Raw genomic sequence first — 25,869 nt, forward strand, 5'->3', positions numbered from 1 at the left:
ATATTCAAGATGGTGAACCCCAGTTTTGCAGTCTTTCTGAGTATGTCTATATCTCTGAGGTAGTAAATATGTTCATGATAAGAGGCATTTTTGTCAAATTTAAATTGCTATATGGAGGAAAGTGACTCTTTAAACCAATCTGCAACCCACTTGCACAGTGCTGTGTGTACTGTTTGCTATTTTGATTAATCTCTTTATACATAACTATTTTTGGACAATGAAGTTCAAATATTTCTACCATAAAATAGAATTTGTCACCTATTAAGCAATGATTTTAAAGGTAAGACTTGGATTCTCATTTTCTGCCCAAATTTTGTAGTGAGGCTAGCATTGGCTCCTATAATAAACATCTATGAACAGTATGCTGGTCGACTAAATGCTTTGTTTATTTCTCACGAATGTTGTTTGCACATAGAGTTTACGATAGTAACCAAGCTTGAGTGTTTTAATAATTATACCTTCCCTCGCTACTAACGGGGGTTAATATTTTATCTTTCAGCCTGTATGACTCAGGAAGAGAACAATTTATTTGGTGGAGGAATCACTGTCTGCCTGTGCCAACGTGATTCTTTTAAATGAAGTGCCAGGAAACTAAGCGTAATTGCGTGCATTTGGGGGAACTGTCCACACATTTGGAAAAGAACTGGCTGGGCCATTAGAGGCATTTTATTCAGAGTGGAAATATTTTTTTCATCCAGAGCACATAAGAAAGGAAAGATCTTCTGATCAAGAAGCGTACTTTCCAAATAATCAATTAGGATTATTTTCCTCTTTGTAGGTCTGAGTAATAAACTTCCTTGAATATTGTACAAAATGGAAATCAATTTATAAGACAAAATCTGAGAAATTCTAGCTTATAAACAATTTCGTTTCAGGAATTCTCTCTTTCTAAGCAACAGAAAAGATGCTACTCACCATGGGACCAGGCGGCCCGTCTTGGCCCGCGGCTCCAGGGAGACCTTGCTCTCCCTATGGAAAATAGACAGGATTGATTTTTTTTTTAAATTGAGAAAAACATACATATTTCTTTTTTTATTTTAATTTTCAAAATACAAAAGGAAAGCAAGCAAGCATCACCTATGAATTCCATCTACAAATACTGTAAGCAATTTTGAGGCTTTTTACTTTGTGTTTATATGCCTACATGCACACACATACACACCCATGGATTTATGGATGGATGAATGTAGCAAAATTTTACATCTTTGCGATCTTAGGGTTTGGTTTTCTATTCTGCCTATATAAGTTAGATTTTCACCAAGAACTTATTAAACAAATGACATTCTTAAATATTTTAAGATTATCTAACTTTAATTATTACATAATATTTACTGAATTCCCATAAAACACTCAAACCATAATTTCTGGAATAGTGCTGACAGAAACATTTCCACTCATCATTTTTTTAGAAATGAAACATCATTTTAAGACGGCATCTTTTAGCACAGATGCTCACCACAGGGCCAGGGATGCCTCGAAGACCCTCTGGACCAGGCTTTCCAGCAGGTCCCTGAGGGCCAACTGGGCCCGTTTTTCCGGCGGGACCTTCTGCACCTGCTTCTCCCTGTTAGAAAATAAAATATGTGAACACGTTAATAACGAGGAAAGGCATCTTATGATTTTATTAAAAGGACTGAAAAAGATGTTGTTTAATCTATGTATGAGCTTTTCAATCATAAGACCTCTAAGATATATTTTACCTTAGCACCTTTTTCTCCTTGTCTTCCCTCTGCCCCTGCAGCTCCAGGAGGACCCTAGAAATATAAAACTGCATTTAGAATATGTATCACACATAAAAGTAATGCAACTGAGGACTTATTTACAAACATTCCAGTTTAATTTGTAATAGAGTCTACAAATTGTGGCTTTCTATAGCTATTTAGTTCAAAATACAATGAGAAAAATCAAAACCCTTTTTATGTACAAACTTTCAGTTAGGATATTCAAAAGAAATAAAGCACAGATTGAGTAAAATAAAGATAATCAAATCAAATCAATGTAAAGAAACAGTAAAGATAAAGTTTTTAAAAGAATGCTGATGGTTTAGTCAGAGTATTAATAGTCAGATATTATTTTTTATGTTGTATAATAAGGAATTAACCCAATGTATCAGATTTCACTTCCATCGTTCTGTGTTTTAAGACCGACTCTTTCCTTAATCTTAGAACATCCACATGTTATACATTCTTACAGGACCATTTTCAAACTAGAATAGCACAACATTTAAAATCTTGATAGTCAACAGATATCGTATTTTCATTTTCTGGAACTACGTAATTCACATAAATAAATGGCATGGAAAATAGTATAACTTTTAAAACCTAGTATTAGAACAAAGTAGAAAAAAATCTTCACACTCCATATGTCATCCAAAAGCTTAAAAGAATATTCTGATGTTTCCATGACTATTGTACAGCTGCATGGATTGCCATGGAGAAATGCTAATTATTATATATACGTAAAGCTATTCATAATATTGCTCTTTGTATATGCGTGTGTGTGTATATATATATATATATAGTCTTTTATCTTTGCAAGGCATCTGTTTACCTAATTCTCTCTATTTTTTAATTAGCTGTGTGACTTTTAACAAATTATTAGTATTTCTGAACTTCACTTCTTTCATCCATAAATTATCAATAAGAATTCTCTTGCTATAGAACTGTTGTTAAATGACATAACATATGTTAAAGTATTTTGTGAACTTTCCAGTGTAGCAGTATCAAATACAGGCACGGAATCTGGTGCTTACGACCATAAAGCCTGGACTCAGATTGCCTGGCTTCAAATCCTTGTTTTGCCACTAACTAGCTTTGCGATATTTGACAAGTTTCACACTCTGTCAGTGCTTCAGTTGACTTCTCTGCAAAATGTGGATAATAACAGTAGCTATCTCCCAGAGTGGTCAGAGAATTCAATGAGTTGATACATGTAAATGGTGTATAACAGTACCGAGGACATAAAAAACACTGTGCAAATATTAGCTATTGTTATTATCGTTAACTAAAATTATTGGATATTACTATTACACATTAAGGTATTTTACCTATACTTTCACCATGTTGGCAATGTAAGAGTCAGGTTAAACAAAATAGACTCTCAAAATACATCCGTAGATACCATGTGAACAAATTACTTTTCCCATACATGCTATTTACAATACCTGAAAAATATAAATGCCATGTTTGAAACTACTTGTTTTAACTGGAAAATTTAAAGTTGGCTAAAAGTATATTTTATGATATGATCCTGTAATATATAATCAGATGTTAATATTCAGATTTCCTTCTTACATTTACATAGTCATCTGTGAAGTATAAAATTTGACATTTGTTAACCTTGTAACAAAATGATGTAGAAAAGAATCAATTTTGTTATATAACATATAATTTCAAGGTATCAAAAAAAGCATCAATTTTTCAAGCTACAAATACGATATAATAATCCTCATTATATCTAAATTTTGTTCCTTTTAATTATACTGGGTCCTTGATATTTTCATTTAAGGCATTTCATAGAAGACTTTCAAATCAGCACAAACAGGCCCTTGGCTTGATAGCCCACTACAATAAGTGCTTTTTGCCTACAGAGCTACACAATATATATTCATAATCAATTCCTTCTAAGACATATAAATTTTATAATTTTATTATAAACTATTTTATTTTCACTCATGAATGAATTTTTATTATTACTTAAAAAGCATTAAGATTCAATCTAATGCTGAAATTTTCTGCACAAGTTCGGACCTAAGTACAAAAAGTTTAAAAAAGAAACCTAATGGTCTCTAAGAAGTCGCATTTCATTTTTCCCTATACTTTTGTTTTCCATTTGTTTACTTTAATTTTTGCAATGAATTGTATCCAAAATCATCAACTGAGATTGAGGCTGGAGGTTGGGGAGAGTCGTTGAGGTGGTGTTAATCGGTGAGAAGAAAGTGAGGCAGGAGGATGACTTTCTTCCTTTCAGATGCCATATTAATATTCTAATGGTGGATACAGGTTAGTCTTTCACACGGTCTTTTAAATTCACATTTAAAATGTGTATCAAACACTTCATCAAACTCAGAGTTCAGTCAACTCATTTTCTCTCTGAGAGACTCAGTGAATACATCATTGGTAATTATTTCCTCAATATCATCACTGTAACTTCATATATTATTATGGATTCTTTGAGCCTCAACCCAAAAATAAGTGTATAAATTCTATTTGCAGTCTCTTGAGGTGGCAGCAATGTGTTAACAATAATATATGCATTTAAACTTAAGTACATCTTTTTAATTTCATACTATTTATTCAAGAGAATTTCTGTATTGAAGCATAGAGCTTCCAATATTTCCTAGTGATAAAATGTTGAGTCATAAATTATTTCAGTGCTATGTTTAAAATATCAATCTATGCAACCTAAAACAACCATAATGACTAGGATTTCGGGAATAGAAATTATAAAATTCAACTGAATAATGGGCTTTTCCTTATTCTATGAAAGTTTTTCCTTAAACCAGTGACACAAAAGTATGGAGTCTTATCTCAAAAGACTGCATCTACACAGCTGAAATTTATAGTACAGAAGATTTAAAAATATCTGGTTTAAAAAAAAAGCATGCCATCAAATGTATAACAACATAAGAACAATATTGCTTTTACTGCATGGGAGAAAAGAAAATCCAAGTTTGAAAAGCCTAGAGAATTTAAACACAAGTAAATGACAACACAGCCACAAAATGGTAATTCAAACACAGGGTTTCTCCATCCCAAAAGGATTCATCTGTTTTTGAATGCCTGATGTCTGTCATGGTGGAAATCCATATTAAATGGCTTTGCTCTGTTCTTTATCTCATTTTTCCCATTTTCATGTATTCTTTTAACTTTTTTCCAGATAGAACAGATTTTTGTTTTTTAAGAAAAACTAGGATGTAAAACTAGGATTCTAGAAGAATAGGAACCTTCCTTTAAATAAAAGTAATAATGCCTATGAACAAATTCTTATCTCAGTCATTTATTTCTCATATGGCTGCATAAAGAGAGGGGCAAGGACTTAATCTAGTGAACTATTTGCTGTACTTTCATGAAGAAATAAGTGCTGTGATGGAAAAATGCTTTATAAAACTTGGCACAATAAAACAGGCCCCAGTTAATCCTCCACCAATAGTCACTGTCACATGGGATTTTTCCTTGCCATGAGAAATATACTTCATATAAAATATTCAATATAATCCTCTCTCCACTATTCATATTTTACAATATTATTCTATAAGTTGTCCATTCTTTCATTCATGTTGCAAATAATTAGGCCTTTCTTATGTGCCAGAAATGTGCTGTGCATGGAGAATACAAAAAATTAAATAAATAAAAGCGAAACCCTAGGGAGTTCACAAAGTTCAGTTAGGAGGACAGACATCAAAATTAACAAATACAGTACGTAAAAATATACAAAGATGAAGTGCACAAAATACATACATCAATCACGTTTGGTAGTAGAGAAGGCTTGCCTAAGAACCTAATCTCTGACCTGAATCTTACAGAGTGGGTAGACGTGGGAGGGATGTTTCCTGCCAACACTTTACCTTCTGACCATTTACATGCACGCATGAAGGCATAGGGATGGAAAGTATGTATGTATACATATACGGTATATACGGATGTATATATCTGTATATACGATAAGTTAAAGCTTCCTCCATATTTGTATCAATTAATAATAGCAGTTATCGCCTTAATTTTTTACAATGAACTTTCCTTTGGCAACATGAACTGGATTCCTTAAAATTCCATTTAATATGTGCATTTTTCAGGTGATAATGTTTAAATTATTTTAGTTAGCTCTAGAAATTTTTTCAATAAAAGGGCATGGAACTAGCTGTTGGTTTCAAAGAGCTATAATGATAACTTGAGAATTAAAATTCCATGGCTTATTAACACAAACTGTACGACATTCCAGTGCCTTGGGGAAATATACATTTTTATTCTCAAATATTACAAATGCATGGGGGGCTGGCCCCGTGGCCGAGTGGTTAAGTTCGCGCGCTCCACTGCAGGCGGCCCAGTGTTTCGTTGGTTCGAATCCTGGGCGCGGACATGACACTGCTCATCAAGCCACGCTGAGGCAGCGTCCCACATGCCACAACTAGAAGAACCCACAACGAAGAATACACAACTATGTACTGGGGGGCTTTGGGGAGAAAAAGGAAAAAATAAAATCTTAAAAAAAAAAAATATTACAAATGCATGATAGAATGTACATGTACTAGAAATGACAACTTAATTTTCCTACTTGTTCAATATCTGCTAGAATGTTGTTTCTCACTATCACTGCCACTTGCAACATTCTGATCAATATTCTATTAGGAAGGTATATTATCATTTATTTCTAAGATTCACTCATGGAAAAAAGTAATAATACTTTTGAACACATGTCCAGTCATGGCAATTTCTGTTACGAGATGTTATAGCAAAATTGTTATTGGTCTGCTTTTCTGTTGCCTCCAATGTGGAGAAACTAAGAATAGGACAAATGTTAATTTCCAAAAAATGCATAGAAATCTTACTTAAGATTACACGTTCTAGATGAAGTGAGAAAGAGATGCTAAGGCAATTCTATATTCAATCAAATCATAAGTGTGTTGAGCGAATATTATAATTATTGCATAGGAACATGTTCTTTTGGTTTCCTCAAAGGTGATATTAAATTGAGTACTGCATCAGAGACATGGCTGCCTGCTTGCTGGATGCAAAGGCTGGTGGAGACAGAATTCTCCCCATCAATTTTAATTCACAAAATTCACTCTGAACCATACGCCTCCAGGCTCAGGTGCCTTGTGTTCACCCGGTATATACACAGTGACCTCATACGTGTTCAGTACATTCAAGTTCCCAAGGACTTCCTTCTCAATTAACTCAGTTTAATCCCTGTTGTTTGGCAAATCCATTTTCTCAAAAAATATATGCAGTCATCAAGAATTCAGATGCTCCTTTTTGGGCAATAGTTCTCGCAGGAAATTCCTTTACAATATATGTTACATGATTTTACATGAATTTGCACCAAGGAATAAATAGTACAAATATGTATCAATTTCAACAGAATCACAGTATACCGTACTTTGAAAATGTCATTCATTAATATTTTATAGACTGTTGTATGTTTCAGCCAGTTAGTTCAGTAGTGATCACTGTATGACTCTATTGGCAAAGCAAAATTTAGCAACAAACAAATCTAAGTTTACTTAGAACTTACTATAAATCTATTGCTAATAAACTTTCCTTTCAATTTATACAACTTGGAAATTAGAAGAAAATATCTTAATCTTTCTTTTGTCTGATATTTTATTTATGATGTTTATTTCATTTATAAATCATGCCATTATTTGAAACCTGTATTTAATGCCTTAGTAATAGTATCTACTGTTTGCACAACTGATACGTCCAGAAATTAGACTTGGTGCTTTGAATATACACTTTATTAATCTAATTTAGCCCTCATTCCAGCATTGAAAATTAGTTATTATGTCCACTTTACATGTTAGTAAACTGAGACTCAAAGAAATTAACTTACCTCAAGTTATATTTCTAGGTGGCAAAGCAAGCATTTGAAACTACGTCAGTTTGCATAGGCTAAGAAAGACCTATGTAAATAATTTGTATTTCTATTTTTTCAGCTAAGCCACCTATTTTCTTAGGTTAGGGTAGAGCTCTTGACTAAATGAACTAGTTTGTTTGATTGTAATTTAAAAGGGCGCAAGCAATAATTGCTAATGTTAAATCATAACAAATTACAGTTTTAATAATAAGACTGTTGAAACTAGAATAATCTTTCATTACCATTAAAAATAGTTTTTATTCTGGTGAATAAAATAGATTATTGTGTAAAATAGATAAAGCCAATTAAGCCTGCCAGTTTATCCAAACCTAATATAGGATACAATTTAACACATTGTGTTAATGGCTTTCAGGTTAGATTTAATGATGGCACTTTTTAAAAGAGGAAGACCCGCATAATATTCTTTAGTCGGCCTGACCCTAAGGTTGATTTTTCTGCTATATCAAAATGGATGTAAATAGCTTTGAAAGGAATGCATAGTCATCACTGTTCTCCTGTCATTAATAATTCATGGATACAAGGTCTGCTAATTTGTTTACCAAGTGACTGGAGTGGATTAAAAATAGCTCATCATATTTATATAAATTGTTCCTTAAAATGAGAGGACAGAACATCCCTCAAATTTTTGATGAGATTTATTTTTAAATAATCCATCAAAAATCAAAAAGGAGAACTCCACTAAAGAACTTTCTAATAATATCAAAGAAAACTGTGACAAAAAGGAAGACTCAGTTAAGTATTTTAATATTCTAGTCTCCCAACTTATAAACGTATTACTTTCTATATGTCACTTGCAACTATTGCATCCCTGTTTCTCCCAGAGAAATAACTACCATCCTAAATTTTGGTGAATGGTTGCCTTAATTTTCTTCATCATTCTTATGACTTATGCTTGAATGCTAAATAACATGTTCATGGGTTTTTTTGCACATTATATAAATGAAATCATATAATACATCTTCTCCAGCTCAACATTATATATATTTTCTTCTTAACAGAGATTTATTTGTTGATTCATGCATCTGCAACACATTCATTTTCATTGCCACATAGTATTTTAGTTTATGAGTATATCTTAATGCATTTGTCATTTCTATATTGTTATTAGGAGCAAGAGTGATCTGAACATTCTCACATGTCTCTTGGTAAAGATGTGTAAGACATCATTTAGGGTATGTACCTAGGAATGAAATTATAAGATGGTAGCAAAGTTCATGTTAAATTCTACAGGTAACCTAGAATAATCCTCCTAAAGTAATTGTACCAAGTAACTCACAATAGCTGTGTATGATAATCCCCATGATTTTTTTTTAAAAAAACATCTTTTCTAACATTTGGTTTGTCAGACTTCAATTTTTGCTAATTGATGAATGTAAGGTGGTATCTTAATGCCATTTTTAACACACATTTCTCTGACTTCTAGACACATCTTTTCATGTGTTTGTGGAGCATTTCTGTCAAATGTCTTTTCATGCCCTTTGCTGCTTGTTTCTGTTGGTTGGTTGAGTTTTTCTTCTTAATTTGTAGGATGTACTTAGACACTCTGGAAAACTTTTCTCTGCAAAGTTGCTATATGTTGGAAGTATTTTCTCCTAATTGGATCTTTTCTTTTCAATGCCTTTCTGTATTTTTAGATAAACTTTTAATTGTAATATATTTGATACATCAATCTTTTCCATTCTAGTCACATTTATTAGACCGGAATTTATGACTAGAATTCATAAATTTATTCTCCATTAATTTTTGCGAAAATATTCCAAAGTTTTCTTTTCACACTTAAGGTTGTCACTCAACTGCCATTTTGTGTGTGTGTGAATGGAGAGAAGTAAGGTTCAATTTTATTTTTTTCCAGGTAAATATTCAATTGCCCTCAGTACGATTTACTCAATAGTTTGTCCTTTATCCATTGATCTGCAGTGTCTAATTTGTCACAAATGATGTTTCTATATATTCTTGGGTCTCTCTCTTCACTGAGACCATTGACCTATATATCTACATGTAAGTTCAATTATAACTTTGCTAGCACATTATCATAATTCCTTATTTTTATTCATCTCATTGATGCATTTAAACATATTTTTATTTTTTCAATATAGTTTACTCCTTTTAATCAAGAGTGTATCAGGTTTTCTAGTGAGAAATATTGACAGGAAAGAGAGTAATATGATTTTTCTATTCTCTAATTTTATCTGGTAAATCTGAAGAAGAAATTTGCCAGTTACTTGCAATTTACCAACATCATGTAATATTAAATTTTGGATTGAAAGAAATTGGTTATTCTTCATGTTCTTAAAGCAACAAGTAATTAAAATTTATTGAGCATATACTATGTTCCTGTCAATATACCATTAATATATTTTTACATATTTTATATTATTATTATAATTATTTCTAATCTATGAAAAATACAACCTTATTCTCATCATAAAGAGAAAGTAATTAAGAACCAGGGATTAACTACTGTTCTTATGTTATATCTCATTTAAGCAGTAAATGGAGAGGTCCAACTCAGGTGTGAACCAGTAAGAATGTTAACACATGGGCTTTCCACTACACAACACTGTCTCAGTGTTGTGGAATAGAGTATAATCTAGGTCTCTGTATATGTGCTGACTTTTCTGTGACATTTTGTCAATTCTAGAATTGAATGGAGGTCTTTCCAGAGGTTTGTATTGAGTTACATATTATTCAAACTTTGGGGTCACAATAACTCCAAAAGGGGCATGTGATATACTGGTTCACACCTAAGTGTCCTTTTTTTTCCACATTTCCATTAATATTCTGTAGTAAATTGTTTCTGTTTATTTACTTTTTTTAAATTTAAAAATCATTCAGTTGTTTTCAAAATCAGTAATTCACATGATTCCTCACTGTATAGCTGAAAAACCTAATTTGTTCCATAACTCTGTCATCATATTAAGAGAATTCACCCCAAATATCAAATGGTACTTAGTTGAATTTATCAAAGATTGTAAATAAACAATTTGTTTGACATATTTTAAAATGAAACTAAATTGGATAGCACTTGCTGAGAGTTTGCCTTGAATAATAGAATGAGCCGAGAAGCTGCCAATATATATAATAAAATATTCAAAATTAATTTTGATATAGTCTTTCTCTTTCTAGTAGCTACTATACTTTGAAGGAAGGTTTAATTCTCTCTGTACCAAAGCATTATAATTTACACCTATAAGATGATAGTTATTAAATGTTTATGAGAACAAAATTTATTTCATAACTAAAAGCTAACACCCTATTATGTGAACATATATTATTATTTTTGTATTATATGGGTTAACTTATGTTCTGCCAAAGCCTAGGTAGTAGTAGGCCTCTCAGGGAAATATGGAGGATAAGTAACTTGCCCGAGGTTGTACAAGTAACAAACGGTAGAGCTGCGTTAAAGACCAGGTAGTATGACTTCATTGCCTTGTTAACCACTACTTTAAATAACATCATTAGAGGCTAGGAGAAAGAAAAAAAAAGATTTCATGTCTTCTCAGGAAAGATTTCAACCCACTCTCAAAGACATCTGTATAATTATTCTTCTGCGAGTTCTGAAATAATAGAATAGATACTCATTCATCAGGAAAGTTTAAAGGCATTCAGACTATAAGTAAAAATAGGCAACAAATCTCAAAGATCATGTTACACTTTGGATTACTAAAGGGGAAATGAGCCTAAGAAATATATTTGCAAGTTTACCACATATTTTGTTCATGGATAGGTTGGAAAACAGATTACAGGAGGAGCAGGACAACGTTGTATATTGCCGTAAGTGCCGCAAGAGGCAGGTCAACAGAGATTGTTTTTATCATGAAAATAGTACAGGAGTAAGGAAAAGACAGTAAATTGCCTAGGCTCCACAGCAGCCAATATTTTGAACAAAATCTATTTATTTATATTTTTCTGTAGCCCTTTGTTAAAATCCTGCTATTGATTCCAAATCAGGCAAGTTTAACAATGTAAACCAAGCTAACATTATATACTGATTCCTGAGATCATTCTGTTCATACTGTATTCAGGCTTTTACAACATTTTAAACTGGCACTGGATTTTCGGCATCACATCACCCTGTAGTGCCCCATGAGTTGATGTTCAGGGTACCATGAGAGTCTTTTATAACAGCCTACAACATTCATATAGAGGGGAGAACTCGGCACAGAGAAGTGAGAAAGTCCATAAGTAGGAGTTGTTTTTTTCTCATTTTCATTGCGACAGAGAAATGGTGAAAGTATGCCTTATTCTAATATGTATTTCGACAAATTTAAGAAATTATTCTCTATGACTTACATTTTCCAGCATCCTTATAATGTTCTGCCAGCAGCTTACATATATTAAATAAATGTATACACACAGTGGGTAATGAATGGATGTTTCAAATAAAGAATTTACAAAACTTACTCTTTTTCCAGGAGGACCTGGTGGGCCAGCCTCACCAGATGGACCAGGAGGACCCTATAAAATGTGAAAAATACCTTTTAAGAAATTGGGTAATATTTTATGGTCCACAGTGCTTTTCAAAGTCTGAACTGAAATCAACTATCTTTCTTCACTTCCCCACATCTATCTTTCCTGGAAAAGCTCAGCCCTATTTCAGATACCTAAACTTCCTTTAGATATCTATAGTTAGAGCTCGTACATTCATACGGAAAATTTCTTCACAGCTGAAAGAAAGTGAATCAAATTCCTTCTATGTAAAACTGCGTACTTTCAAAAGGTACTCATTTATATCTGGCAAGCATCCAATAGACACTCTAATTAATAGAATCATATGGTTAATAATTCTACTCATATCACACACACTTGTGAAACAATAAAACTATTACTTCTAAATTTCTTCCTGTACAACACTAGCATTTTTATGCCAAGGAGTATGCAACATGCTGGGATATGACCAGCGTGTCTTATTCACACAGAAGAAGCCTATATCTCTGACTGCAGACACCCAGTGGGGATGGCACTAGAGAGAAAGTGTGTTTGGGATGCATTTGTCTTTGGCTCCTACTTTAGTTAGTGCCCTCCTTCACCTCCTCCCTAAATAACCACACGTGGAAAGCCCCCTCCTGTGCCTTTTCAAAATTTAAAAAAAATAGTCCAATACAATGCTGAGTTCACTTAGGTTATTAATTGAAGTAATTCACGTCAATGATCGGCTGATAACTTGGCATTCTTCATTTCAGTCTTATTTGTGTTTTGAAAATAACTTTTTATTTAACCTAAATGGATAGATAAGTGAATTTGATATAATATGACAAAATCATTAGTATGATATGACTACATTTTTCATTATAAAGGCTTTGCTTATATTTCTTAAATGACATCAAGTAAGAAATACTCTATGTAAGTTTGACCGTGAACTAGAATTCAAACGTAATTGATATGTGTCTCGAAATAAATGTGTACACACATAGCAATGCTTTTGAAAAGCCGACTGTTGTTTCCTTAAAATGTCTTGAGACTATGTGAAGATGAAATGAAAACAGTAAGCTTGCTTACCGGTTGACCGGGATCTCCATCTTCACCCTTGTCACCACCAACACCATCTTGACCCTATAGTGGGCAGTAGAAAATGAACCCGGATATTTTTCACTACTTATTCACTTTTATCAAAATAAAAAAGTATAGTATACTATTTCAGTCCTTGAGATAAATTATTACCACATGGACAAACAGAAGTATTAATATGTTTTTTCAATTTTTTTTTAAGGATTGTGGTGTTTCTCTCTCTTTCCATAAAGATTTGTGAAACTGCCACCATATCAAATTTAAAATATAGGATGCTCTTAATATAAGGAAAGGAAGAGGATGTAATTAGTATGCAAGGCCACTGCATCCTTTCACCATGAACAGACATGGCAAAAATTGGGATAGAATTTACATTATAGAAGAGATTGAGATAACAACAATGATCCTGTAATTCTGAAATAATAGCAATGTTGCTACTCACATAATTAGTTTGTACAATCCAACAAAGTCTGGAAAACTGATGCAGATGAAGCGAATAATCATGGAACTTACGTCTAACAGTTTCCAACTATATGAATTTTATTGTTGTTGTGATTGCATTTTCTTTTTCTTTCTATTTTTGGGAGTCCACTTAGGTAATTAAGAATTTTCTTTAATTATCACACTAGAGACACTGGGAACATACCCACCAAAATAATTCCTTTATTTTTCCATAATACTTACTGCAGGACCAGGTTCCCCAGGGGGACCAGGATCTCCAGGAAAACCAACAGGACCCTAGAATGATGTGTTTTTAAAGGAAAGGAAACAAATGAAAAATATTTTTTATAAAGTCATGATATTCTGAAGTTTAAGAGGTAACAGTCATGGTAAAACTAGGTGAGAATATTTCTTTTCTCCTCCAAAAAATTTTTAAAAAGTGAAATTAATTGAGAATGCATATGAATGTATGAAATGATGAAAAATCAGCTTCACCAGCTATGGGCCAGAGTCTCATGATTTCTCATCTTTCTGTGAAAAGCTCCAAAGTGGCTTTGACTTAGATGCCACTTTACAGAACACCAAGCTTACTTACCGGGTTACCCTTAGGGCCATCGTCACCTGGTGGTCCCTTAGCACCAGGAGGTCCAGCAGCACCGGGTGGACCAGCTTCTCCTTTCTCTCCTCTTTCTCCTTTGGGACCCTACACAACATAAAAAAAGAATGATTATCTTACAAGCTTTAAGTCAGAGTTTCTTAACCTGGGCAAACTGGGGTCAGCCAATTCTTTGCTGTGGGAGGCTGTCGCTGCCTATGCATTGCGAGATGTTTAAAACTATCCCTGGTCTCTATTAATTAGATGCCAGCAGCTACCATTCCTCCAAGTGTGACAACTTAAAACATTCCAGACATTGTTAAATATTTCCTGGGGGTCAAATTTACTCCAGGTTTAAATCAATCTAAGTTAGAATAATACAATCCTAATACAATTAAAATTCACAAATATTTATTTGATGTAGCAGAGCTTGTTTCTTTAGTGGTCAGTCCACCAAAAAAATGTACATGATAAATAGCTTATAGTTTTAATGCTCTAATGTATGTAAATGTATTTTTTTCCAATTTCTATGTGAATCAAAATATGCAGATGATATGCAAAATTATTAAACAAAAAGGCTCTGTATTTTCCATTATTCCTAATGAGCTGGAAAGGGAAAGCAAGTAACTGAACCACAGCTAGGAGTTAAGTGCATGTTTAAAATGCTCTGAAATTAAATAAATAAATAAATAAATAAAAATTGTCACACACACACAAAAAATTAAAAAAAATAAAATGCTCTGAAAGAAATTCCTGGACCATAATACCATCTATGGACAATAAGACAGCACTTACGCCTGTGCCTGCTTCCCCAGGAGGCCCTGGGTTCCCTGCTTCTCCAGGCTCACCCTGTTAAGAAGAGATCAAATAAGCATCAGAACACAGAAGTAATGCTGACATTTGTAAAACTGCCTTCAGTGATGACCATGACATTTTAGATCAGCGCTGAAATCACCATACTGTTTAAAAGGCGGGGGAAAACTTTAATGGGGGGGGGGGACTTCCTTTTATTGACCTCAACACTTTTATTCTCAGGTGAGGAAACAGAACTGGATAGTTTGGATGCTACAACTGTCATCAGTTAATCAATAGCCAGAGCATTAACTCAGTTCCCATCAAACCACCAAGGAAAACAGACGTCTGCATGTTTCCTAACAAATTGTGTATCATCAATATTCATATTATAATTAAGTTTATTGATTAAATAATTCAAAACAATTAATTTGATTTGAATCAAACTAATCAAATCTCATTCAAATCAGACTAATCAAAACTAATTCAAATCAGATTAGTTTTTTTACTAAAACATGAATTCACTTTACCTTTACTATAACAAATAAGCAAACAATTTCGTAGTATTAATGATAATCCTACAAAATATATTTAGTAGACGTCTAAAGAACATAGAAAACGTTACATAAAGGTACTTAGATGTTAATTAAAACTTCTCCTTTTGAGGATGTACATATTATACATTTGGTAGCCTTTATGGTCTTCTTGTATAGATATGGATGGCTATTTTTTATCTCAGCAGACTAATCAATAAACCTCCTAGACTAGTAGGTTTTAGTTATGAAAGTCTGTTACCAGCTCTTCACACTCAGAAATGCATACAAACATAATATTTTATCCAGGTAATCATGCAAGGGAAGTACTATAGGACATTCGAGTACCATGTTTCTAAAGAAAATCAGTGGTACTAGAAATTCTGAAGTGGAAAATGTTCGAAATTTTTTAAAAAATGTGACGCCTGAATTTCTTTTAATTTTTAACTCTGTTATTTCCAATATTCCTGGCACAAACTCATCGCTCATCAATTGGTTTATAATGTGTTACACTAAATACGAACATAATTCCAGGGGAGAGACTATTTTGTTTACATAATTTCTTACTCTTTGAGAACATGCACATATTTTAACTTCTTGAATTATCTGTATAATGATGGAAGATATCAAGTACTTTCTAGGAACTTATTAGTAGTATTATTCTGTATAAATTAGTTTCTCTCTAGCAAATATTTCCATTTATCTTAGATAAACTTTACAACTAAAATAGTGCATTTACATTATTTACAATGCAATGAATCATTCAGCTATCTCTGTATTATGGAATGACAAATGACATTTTTATGAACCATTATTCATATCTTTCAAATAAACTATAAGCAGTTTGCCATTCAAATCAACTGTAAAATGTCCATATTAAATGCTTTATATATGGAATATATACAGTATACTCTCTGATGGCATTTATGTGTGGAATTCAAAACAGCCAAACTCATACAAGCAGAGTAGAATGGTAGTCGCCAGGGGCTGGAGAATGTGGGACATGGGGGAATGTTGGTCAAAGGGTACAAAATATCAAACACACAAGACAAATAAGTTCTGGAGATCTAATGTGCAGTAATGTGACTATAGTTAAAAATACTGTCTTGTATGCTTGAAATTCGCTAAGAGGGTAGATCTGAAGTGTTTTTACCACACACATAAAATAAAGTATGTGAGATAATGAATGTGTTAAATAGCTTGAGTGTGGGAATTATTTCACAAGGTATACATATATCAAAACATAAAGTTGCACACCTTAAATATATACAATTTTCATTTGTCAATTATACCTCAATAAAGGTATAATTGGGGAAGAAATCAAATACAGGAAACCTATTCACCATGTACAAAATGGTTTCTAATGCACCACATGGGTTACATGGTGAGATCACAGAAGTTAGAACTAGAGGAGAAATAATTACTTTTTTTTAGTCACTCTTTGCATATTTTGTTGCTCCCCTTTAACCTTTTTCCACTACAAAGTTAAACTTAAGTTGATTCTGAAAAGACTATTTCCATTTTTTTTAATGAGGGAAATGATAACAGATGGGTTTAAATAACTGTCAACATTTAAAGATGAGGTTTTACTACAAAGTCTCTTCTACTTGAGAACAATGTATTAATATTCATTTGTTCAAAATACATATGAAAATTATCGTTTTGTATATTAGGGCCCAGTGGGCGGAAGATAAATAGTAATTAATTAAGATGAAATTAATATTATCTAAAAATATCTCATTTCAAGTCTTTTGAAAGGGGATGGGACAAAATTACAAGTAAAAAAATAAAATATTGCAACAAAACTACATTATATGGATTAAATCCATATTTTTAGTCTCAACAAGGCTACAGCACATTAATTCTAAAGAATAATAAATGATATACAATAATATAAATTCTATGAAGAACGCTGGCATGTGAAGGAAGTGCTAGATTAAAAATTTATTACTTATCATGTAACCATTTTACTGCATTCTATAACACACTTGTTCAGGTTCAAGCTCCCTTCAGAAGGAACAGCAAATCAGTCTATATGACTGAAGTAATAAAATATGCATTAAATCTTAAGGTAATGTCCTGATATATTTCTTTGTTTTGAGGAAATCAGTGAAGTGCAAAAAGTTCATCTCTGGAAAACAGGTTAAACATTTTTAAGCATGACTAAAGGATATCAGCCTTTCTTTTCTTTTTGTTTTTCATTGAATTAATGACTGGGAATAAATTTTCCAAAGTAGAAATGAGGAAGCATTCAGCCAGAATCAAAGCTGATGTTAGAAATCTGTAATCTACAGCAAATTATATTGCCCCAGATTCTGAAGGAAAAAAAATTAGAATTTTCTTTTTATCCTGCTATCCATCACACACAAAATATTTTGATAGAGAAAAGTGAAAACTCTATTTTTTAGTGCAACAAATTTAGAATCAGGTACATTTTAATTCTAAGAAGCTGAATCATCATCCTGATTGACTGACTCATTCTCTTAAGACTTAAGGTTGGCAAGGTATTACCAGATAGGCTTTAAACAAACGGAAACAGTATGGCAAGGGAGTTCCCCAAAACTCCAAACAGTTGGCATCCATGTTTATCTTCAAGAGTACCACAGAAGAGAAAAGCATAAAAGAAGCAATCGAAATACTTAAATCTGTTCCCATTGCACCCAAACGCTTTAGGAAACAAGTAAGATCAGCTGAAAAGGCAATTAAACGGTCTTAGAATTTGCTATGTCGGCAAAACTAAAACTAGAGACTAGTCTAGATAGTTTATCTGGACTTTAGACTAGATAGTTCTCACGACTATCTAGTCAGCATTAGAACCAAAAGGAGATGATGCAAAGAAGACAGGAAATGTATAAGGCTATTTTCATCTGTCTAATACAGTGATACCATCCGGAGACCAGTTGTCTCTTCTGCTATTCTTCCTATGACAACTGGACTCAAGGAAAAATGTTCTTTCAATTCCATCCCCAACTCACCTGCACCTTTTCAACACAAAACTTTAAATTTAAGACTATACACAAAAAGACACTTAATCAGAAACCTAGACTGTTTATGCAATAAAAATTAGATAACTTTAAAATGTTTCTAATTTAGTAATTAAAAAATATTTAGTCATATAGGATTCATTATAACCAAAACACTAGAATGCGGGTGTTGAGTAGAAATAAACATCAAAATACTATATTCTAATCCTATTATGTTTATTTTTCTGAAGGTAGATCCTTTAATTAGAATAAATGAATTTAAGTACAAGACAGGATGTTCAAAAATTTCTGAGATCAAAGAACAGAATCATTGTTACAATTAGGATAAGTCTACACTCCTGAAGTCATTTAATTAATAACTAGCAAATTCAGGAAATTTCCACATTTTTATCACTGTATAATATTTTATGGTACAAAATTTAATTTTCATCCCTCAAAACTGATAAATAATTTATTTTTTAAATAAAGCATATATCAATGTCAATTTTCTTGAAAATTGTATTAACAAATGAGCAAGAATGCATAAAGAAGAAATGAGAGAGCCATTCTGACATTTTCAAAAAATGGAAAAGCAGATAGTTTAAATGAAATCACGATCATGAGAAAAGGAAGTTACTCAGAGCCCAGATGTTATGGCACTTGCCAACTGTTTCGAAAAGTGACAAATACAGGTCATAGTAGTAGTAATTAAAATGTAACTCCCAGTATGACAAAATGAATGATTAATTCTCTTGTAATTTGAAGGATTCCTTTTTCCCTTTTAAGCCAGTTACATCAACCAATTTCTTTTGTTTTCAGTAACCAGTTACCAGAAACACTTAGTCTAATGAGGCATACAAGGGTAGGGTAGATCCTGACTTCATCTCTTTCTAATAACAAAACCTTGATAAAATTACTGAAATTCTCCAAGCTTCAGCTTTCTCAGCTTAAAAATGTGGGCAATAATAATAATACCATCATGACAGAGTGGCTGTTTTGATTAAAGGAAACAATTCATTTTTGTACACTGCTTGGTACAATACCTGGCAATCAAAAACATGATATCTCAAAATTGTTTTACCTTTGATTATTTAACTTCTAGAACAAATGAGCTGTGATTCACATAACTATGTGCAAAATATTTAGAAAGATAGTAATATTATATGCACTTAAAATATTAGCCAGTATCATCAGAGTTCTCAATTCCTTCTGTTTGAAACTGTATTTCACTACATTCCTTACCTTTTCTCCAACACCACCAACTGAACCAATGGATCCTGGGGGTCCTTGTGGTCCCTACAGTGTAGAAAAAAATACAGTTGTCCTATTCTTGTAATGAAATAATAAATTCATAAATATATATCTAGCTGTTCTCAAAGAAAGATAAATATATGCAAGAATATTTCAAATCATTTGAAGGACGGGACAAAATGATGCCCTTTATCGAGTTGACAAATTTACTGGACAGTAAATAATTTAATTATATTTCACTGATGTTCAAATTCACCAGAATTTTTAATATAAAGCAGGAGACTTTCCAGCTCTAGTCAAGCCAGTTGATACTCAGAATATAATTTCAATCTCTCTGACCATTGAATATGCTGGTTTTCGAGGACAATTTTTAGGTATTTATGGCGGATCAAAATACGACTCTGGTTAGGAACTGCATAATCCATGCAAAAAACATTATAAACCACCGTTTAGCCTTTAAATTACTTAAGGGGAATTAAAACCTAAAAGCTCTTTTAGTTGATCTGCTCCTAGTCTCTTTTACCCTGTCTGGCCTGCCAGAATTAAAAGGGGCGTAGCAGAAGAGCAAGAAAGACAAGAATAAATGACTTTTTCATTGTGAAGAGGTGAAGTCAGAGGGAGAGACAACATCAAAGCCTATAAATTTGCTAATGGTAACAGTAAGAAAAATATGGCACTATATTTCAAAATTCTATAATATTGGAACGCAGTCAATTTTTAAGCTTCAAGGAGATAGTCTTTATGTAATTAAGAAGAAACATTTTACAAGGTAAGAAGTACACATATCATCATGCACATATTACTCTTACATATTTTATAGAGTGAAATAGAAAAAGGAAGCTTTTCGATAAAAGCCACTGATGACAAATGCATGCTTAAAGGATATTTGAAGTACAGACATAGGCTAGTACAATCAAAGCCAATTACAAACCATCTCCTCACTCCATTGTCAGAGACAAAGGTTAAATTTAAAACAATTCAGGAATATTGAACAGTTATTATATGCAAGGCGTAGTGTTAGAATGTTGAACAGAATGATGTGGTTCATTATAATACAAATACTATTCCTCACTCACTAATAAAATACATTGAATGCGAACTTAGTAACTATTTCATATTTGTGGTGACTAGTTCTCTATAAAGCCTGTTTCTTTTCCTGCAAAATAAAATGGAGTAAATAATCCTTGAGCTCTTGTCCACTCCTAACATTAAACAATAATGTAATTATCTCCATTGTATCTTAGACCTCATCTGCCATTAAATACTACCAACACCTATAGACCTTCAAAATAATTAATTCATATTTCACAATTCTTACATCAGCTCCATTGGGGCCTTGAGGGCCTCTTGGGCCTGGAGGACCAGGTGGACCCTGTAAGAGATGAATATTAAGGTTTATGAAAGCCAAATTCAAATGCATTTCTAATATTTTCATTTTGTGATTAAGTAAAAGAAGTTTCAGCCTGTAAAGTCATAGTCACTGAAGCATATCAGGGTTAAGTCATTCTTGATGGATACAACATCACGTTAGCAAATGATTCCTTACATATAGCTTTGGGGAAATTAGGACTATAGGAAAAAAAATTTGATCAAAAATTAGAAAAGACTATTGCTACTATCTGGTACAATTAATTCATAATACAACTAGAAATATTTTATGCTAGAATATGCTAGAATGCTAGAGTACAAAGGCAATATAAAGTTGGAACAAGACATGATGCTTGAGTGCATTTAGAATTCATTAATTCTATGAAAGTACTTTTGGTTTTTAGTTGTATATTTTTGATTTTTTGCGTCTGCTCTCATGCTCTACATGCTAGAATTGAAGTAAGATTAACCAGTTGAATTCCTAACAGAAAGGTTCTCTCTCCCAGTTGTGCATTAAAATTACCCTCGGCACTTTTTACAAATACTGATGGCCAGAACCCCTTACTTCAAGGTTGTGATTAAATCAGTCTGTAGTGAATACCAGGATATTCATATTTTTTTAAAGGTCACAGTTTATTCTAATGTCATGGTTGAACAGGTTCTCTACTATTAGCTATTACCATAGGTCAGGGAGAATGTATTAACGATTCAAGAAACCACAGCAATCACATCTAGAAAGGAGTCTATATATCTGACGCTACTTGGAGTATTAATCAGCTATTTGAATCAGCAATGTTTATTATGCATTCCCTGTTTTTAAGTTTATTTTAATAATAAGAATTATTTCTTATCTGAAGAAAGTAAAATGCAAGTGTAAAAATATCAAAATATGTATTCTGAAGGAAGCGAAAATTGAAGGCAATGTTTTGAGAGGAAGGAGCAATTAGGCAATGTACTTGTTACATTTCATTATAGGTTTCAATTACTTTGATTAATTGCTTCCTTATTCAGGGTAGGGCTTAATAAACAAATATACGTATTTCAAATTTTCAGTTGAGCTAACAGACTTAGAGCAGAAAGCCAGAATCAATAAGTGAAAATAATTATGTCTTAGCATTCTAATCAAGACAGAATTCCTTATTAAATTAAGAATTTGTTTCAAAGTACAGTTAATTTTTAATACTGTGTTAACATTTGCTAGTTATCCAACTCTTGGATGACTATTATCTATTCTTTATCTACTTCCCATCAAAGCCCAGAGCTAAAGTTTAAGAAAAAACTAAAGTGTAGCACTTGATTCTATCCACCTCAATAATATATACACATATAAATGAAAAATATATAATAATATATAAACCAATGAATGCCATGTATGTATAACATTACTTCCAAGTGACAATGAGAAAAGATATATTCAAGATGAGGAGAGAGACTGTGATGGTCGCAGATGAAGGTTGGGTGGGAAAAAGGGGTGGAATCAATCTGAACAGACATAACCTTTAGGCCTACTTTGTTCATATTAATAAACCTTAAGAAGGATATTTGTAATGTGGAAATCCATAATATCCATCAAATACTAAAAAATAAAAACTTACCATGGGACCAACATCTCCATTTTCACCTTTTTCACCAGGTGGGCCTGGCAGACCCTACAAAAATATAATAGAAAGACAATAAAAGTCACTTGCACATTTAAAAAGAAACTCTTGGCCAATTTCTAATATAAAACCAAAAATTAAATATAAAGTTAAATAAGAAATGGAAATTAAGATTCAGAAACTGTAATTTGTCAAAATACTTATGATGTAAGTATTGACTACATATGATTAAACCTTGTATCTACATTTACAAATGAAATGTATACTTTGCATAATATTCTAACTGTTTGATTTTAGCTACAAGAACTAAATACAAAATTTTTTCTAGGAATTTAAGAAAACTTAATAATTTTCTCCATCTTTTATGAGTAGTATATAGGACTGCCACTGTAAAGATTTTCTGAGAAACTTTGGCCCAAATTATTTTAGAATACCCTATCCAGGTGAGGTTTTTATACTTAGCTACCAGTTTGACAAAACTCTTTCGAAAATAAATATTCCAATACATTTCCAGGGTTATAAATATCTTCTGAATTTTTGACCTATAGTAATTTGACTTATGAATTCTAATAATAATTCCTATTAATCTTCTGAATCTTAAAAATTCTCAAGGCCATGAAACTTGATATGTTATACTTCCTTTATTCTCTCAAATCCATTTCCTTTATATCCAATTGCTTTGGGAGAGGTTCTGTGTTACAGAATAAGCTCACAGGGTAGGCTGCATTCGCATTTCACCTGGCTACATCTTTATGGGAAAATTGCTTTACTTTCTCTTGCTCTTCTTAACTAGCTCTCCCATGCAGAACTGTTTATATTTCCTCTTCTATATCACAATAGTACTTTGTACGTACTTGAATTGTATACTTAAAAACACAATTACGCCACTTGTTGACGTGCTTAATATATCATGACCTACTTTGGAGCAGTGGTCTTTTGGGTGCCAATTTTTTATCTCTAGCAACTAGCAGAGGGTCAGACAAAAACTAGCATTTCGATAAAATGTTGAATTAATGATGAATGAATGAATTCTAAGAAAATAGATCAACAGGAAAAGCTACATGCAAAAATATGTTTTTTGTAACACTTGCTATGATAGTTAAAATTCTCAATTATTCCAAACGTTTAATCATAGAAAAAGCATAGCTAAACAAATTTGGTTATATAAACTAACGGAATATTATAGGACTACTAATATGATACTAATTCTCTAAATATGAATAGCATATATGATAAAATACAAATATAAATGAATACGTATAACATAAATTTAACCATAAAATATGTATTTAAAATAGGTATGATTATTGGACAGAAATAGTAAAAGTGGTAATAGTTTTTAATATGGTAGGATTATAGATTCTTTTAATTTGTAATGTTTTTGGTGTTATCATTATTTATATACTACATCTTACATACTCTATACATATTTTATTTTTAATGTTTGTACAATATTACTTCAGATGTAATTTACTTAAGAAATAAAAGATACACAATACAAAAGCTCCAAATTTCCGCTGATATTTTAGCAAAATTATTGACTTGGCATTACACTGCAGTGGCTGCAAATTATTTGACCATGACCCACAGTAATAAATATATTTTACTTATTACCCCTTAAACGTGCACATGCAAAATAGCTAAAACATGAGTTTCAAAAAGTAATACTTATACTTAATGTGTAGATGATGATCTTTGATATTTTTATTTTATTTTAACTTATCATGTTTTATTTCACTTTTTTAATGCTGGTAATAACCCACTAAATTGTTTTTATGACCTACTAATTTCACATTACTCTCAGTTTGGAGAGAGGTTGCTTTACTGAGGACGTTTGTAAACTTTTTTTTAATGTGGCATAAACTCACTTTTATGAGGAAATCTTAATTACTGATTTATGATGATCAACGTATACCAGAATTTCATTTTTTTCCCTCAAACGTCAGTTAGATATCTAGGAAAACAGCCTGCTATATGGTCTTCCCAAACAGGTACCGCCATCTGATAATAGCTTCTAGAATTACTAGAGAAGTTCCTGGGAGGAAGTAGCCAGGTAGTGTTTCAGATTTTAGTCTGCTTAAAAATTGCCTGGGTGAGATTGCTGAAATTTTAGATTCCAAGATCCACAGCCTCAGAGATTCTAATTCATTGACAGAGCACACGAAGTTAAATTCTTAAACATGCAAGTAGATTTTAACATAGATGAAATAAATATTTCATTTTAAGTCCATTTTCTTGCAAGTTAAACATAATTAATTTCTTATAAACACCATATACATTAACAACCACATTCCTTATCTTTCATCCAGGTTTCCATCTCCTTTTAGCATAGAGTGCATCTGACTTGGGATCCCCAAACTGAACGACATATAAATATTAGTTCATAGTTCTCTTTTATTTCTATCACACGCCTAGCTTTGCCTTGCCATCTTTTCTTTATGCATGCAATTATTCCTCATACTAGTTCTATAGGAACCTCCCAATAGAAAAATGACATATTCATTTCTTTTTGATGAAGTTTGATTATAGTTTGAGTTGATTAAGACAGAATGTTCTTAATATTAAAATTAATAGAGACATAATGAGTCAACTTCTCTTGTTGCAGGGAACCAAACGAGCTAAATGGCACTCCAGAGTTAATCAGTTTTCATATGTCCTAACTTTCTCCTAGGGAGTAATTTATGCCTGGGGAGATTCTGTTTTAAGGTCTGTCAATTTAAAATCATTTGCCACTTAAGTGATGGAATGAAAAAATAATTTAGGCCAAGGACTCTCATTTCATACCTCTCCTTCATACGCAGACAAATAGTAAACGTCAAATTGCAAAATGAAGTCACTTAACCAGAATACTAGATTATTATTATTTATGTCTATTATAATTGCTAATATCTATTCTGCTATGAAGATTCAATTAAAGGATGTAGATGCAATTGTGAACATGTTAATTACATTAGCATCTTTTTAGAATCCCAATGTAAAGAGGTAGCTGTGGGGAAATATAATCAAGTTTTAGTGAGCTGATTTCTTGAGTCTCCCTCATCAAAGAGCACATTTCCTATGCTGTGGAAATGAAGATAATTTTTTATTTAATATTTTATAAATATAAGCTACAAGGCATCATCTTCAATCATGAGAACTAAATTCCTAAATTACCACTGTATAGAATTCAGAGTAATCAGTTAAATGAAAAAGCAGAAAATGAATGATATTGTATCCATTGGCAA

At 32.2% G+C, this 25,869-nt stretch overlaps 1 protein-coding gene across 7 annotated transcripts in view; it reads right to left on the minus strand.

Moving 5' to 3' along the window:
- The window catches only part of COL11A1 (collagen type XI alpha 1 chain), a 195,560-nt gene that overhangs the window by 19,908 nt on the left and 149,783 nt on the right, over positions 1-25,869 (minus strand). For all 7 annotated transcript variants that reach the window (XM_070486935.1, XM_070486936.1, XM_014865260.3 and 4 more), the window contains 11 exons: positions 22,643-22,696; positions 20,998-21,051; positions 19,671-19,724; positions 14,936-14,989; positions 14,141-14,248; positions 13,789-13,842; positions 13,096-13,149; positions 12,001-12,054; positions 1,701-1,754; positions 1,457-1,564; positions 916-969 (listed from right to left, as the gene is read on the minus strand). In XM_070486935.1, the coding sequence (XP_070343036.1) occupies positions 916-969; positions 1,457-1,564; positions 1,701-1,754; positions 12,001-12,054; positions 13,096-13,149; positions 13,789-13,842; positions 14,141-14,248; positions 14,936-14,989; positions 19,671-19,724; positions 20,998-21,051; positions 22,643-22,696 (702 nt within the window). The remainder of the gene's footprint in view (positions 1-915; positions 970-1,456; positions 1,565-1,700; positions 1,755-12,000; positions 12,055-13,095; positions 13,150-13,788; positions 13,843-14,140; positions 14,249-14,935; positions 14,990-19,670; positions 19,725-20,997; positions 21,052-22,642; positions 22,697-25,869) is intronic.

The sequence above is a fragment of the Equus asinus genome, chromosome 16, assembly GCF_041296235.1.
Source record: "Equus asinus isolate D_3611 breed Donkey chromosome 16, EquAss-T2T_v2, whole genome shotgun sequence".
Taxonomy (NCBI): Eukaryota; Metazoa; Chordata; class Mammalia; order Perissodactyla; family Equidae; genus Equus; species Equus asinus.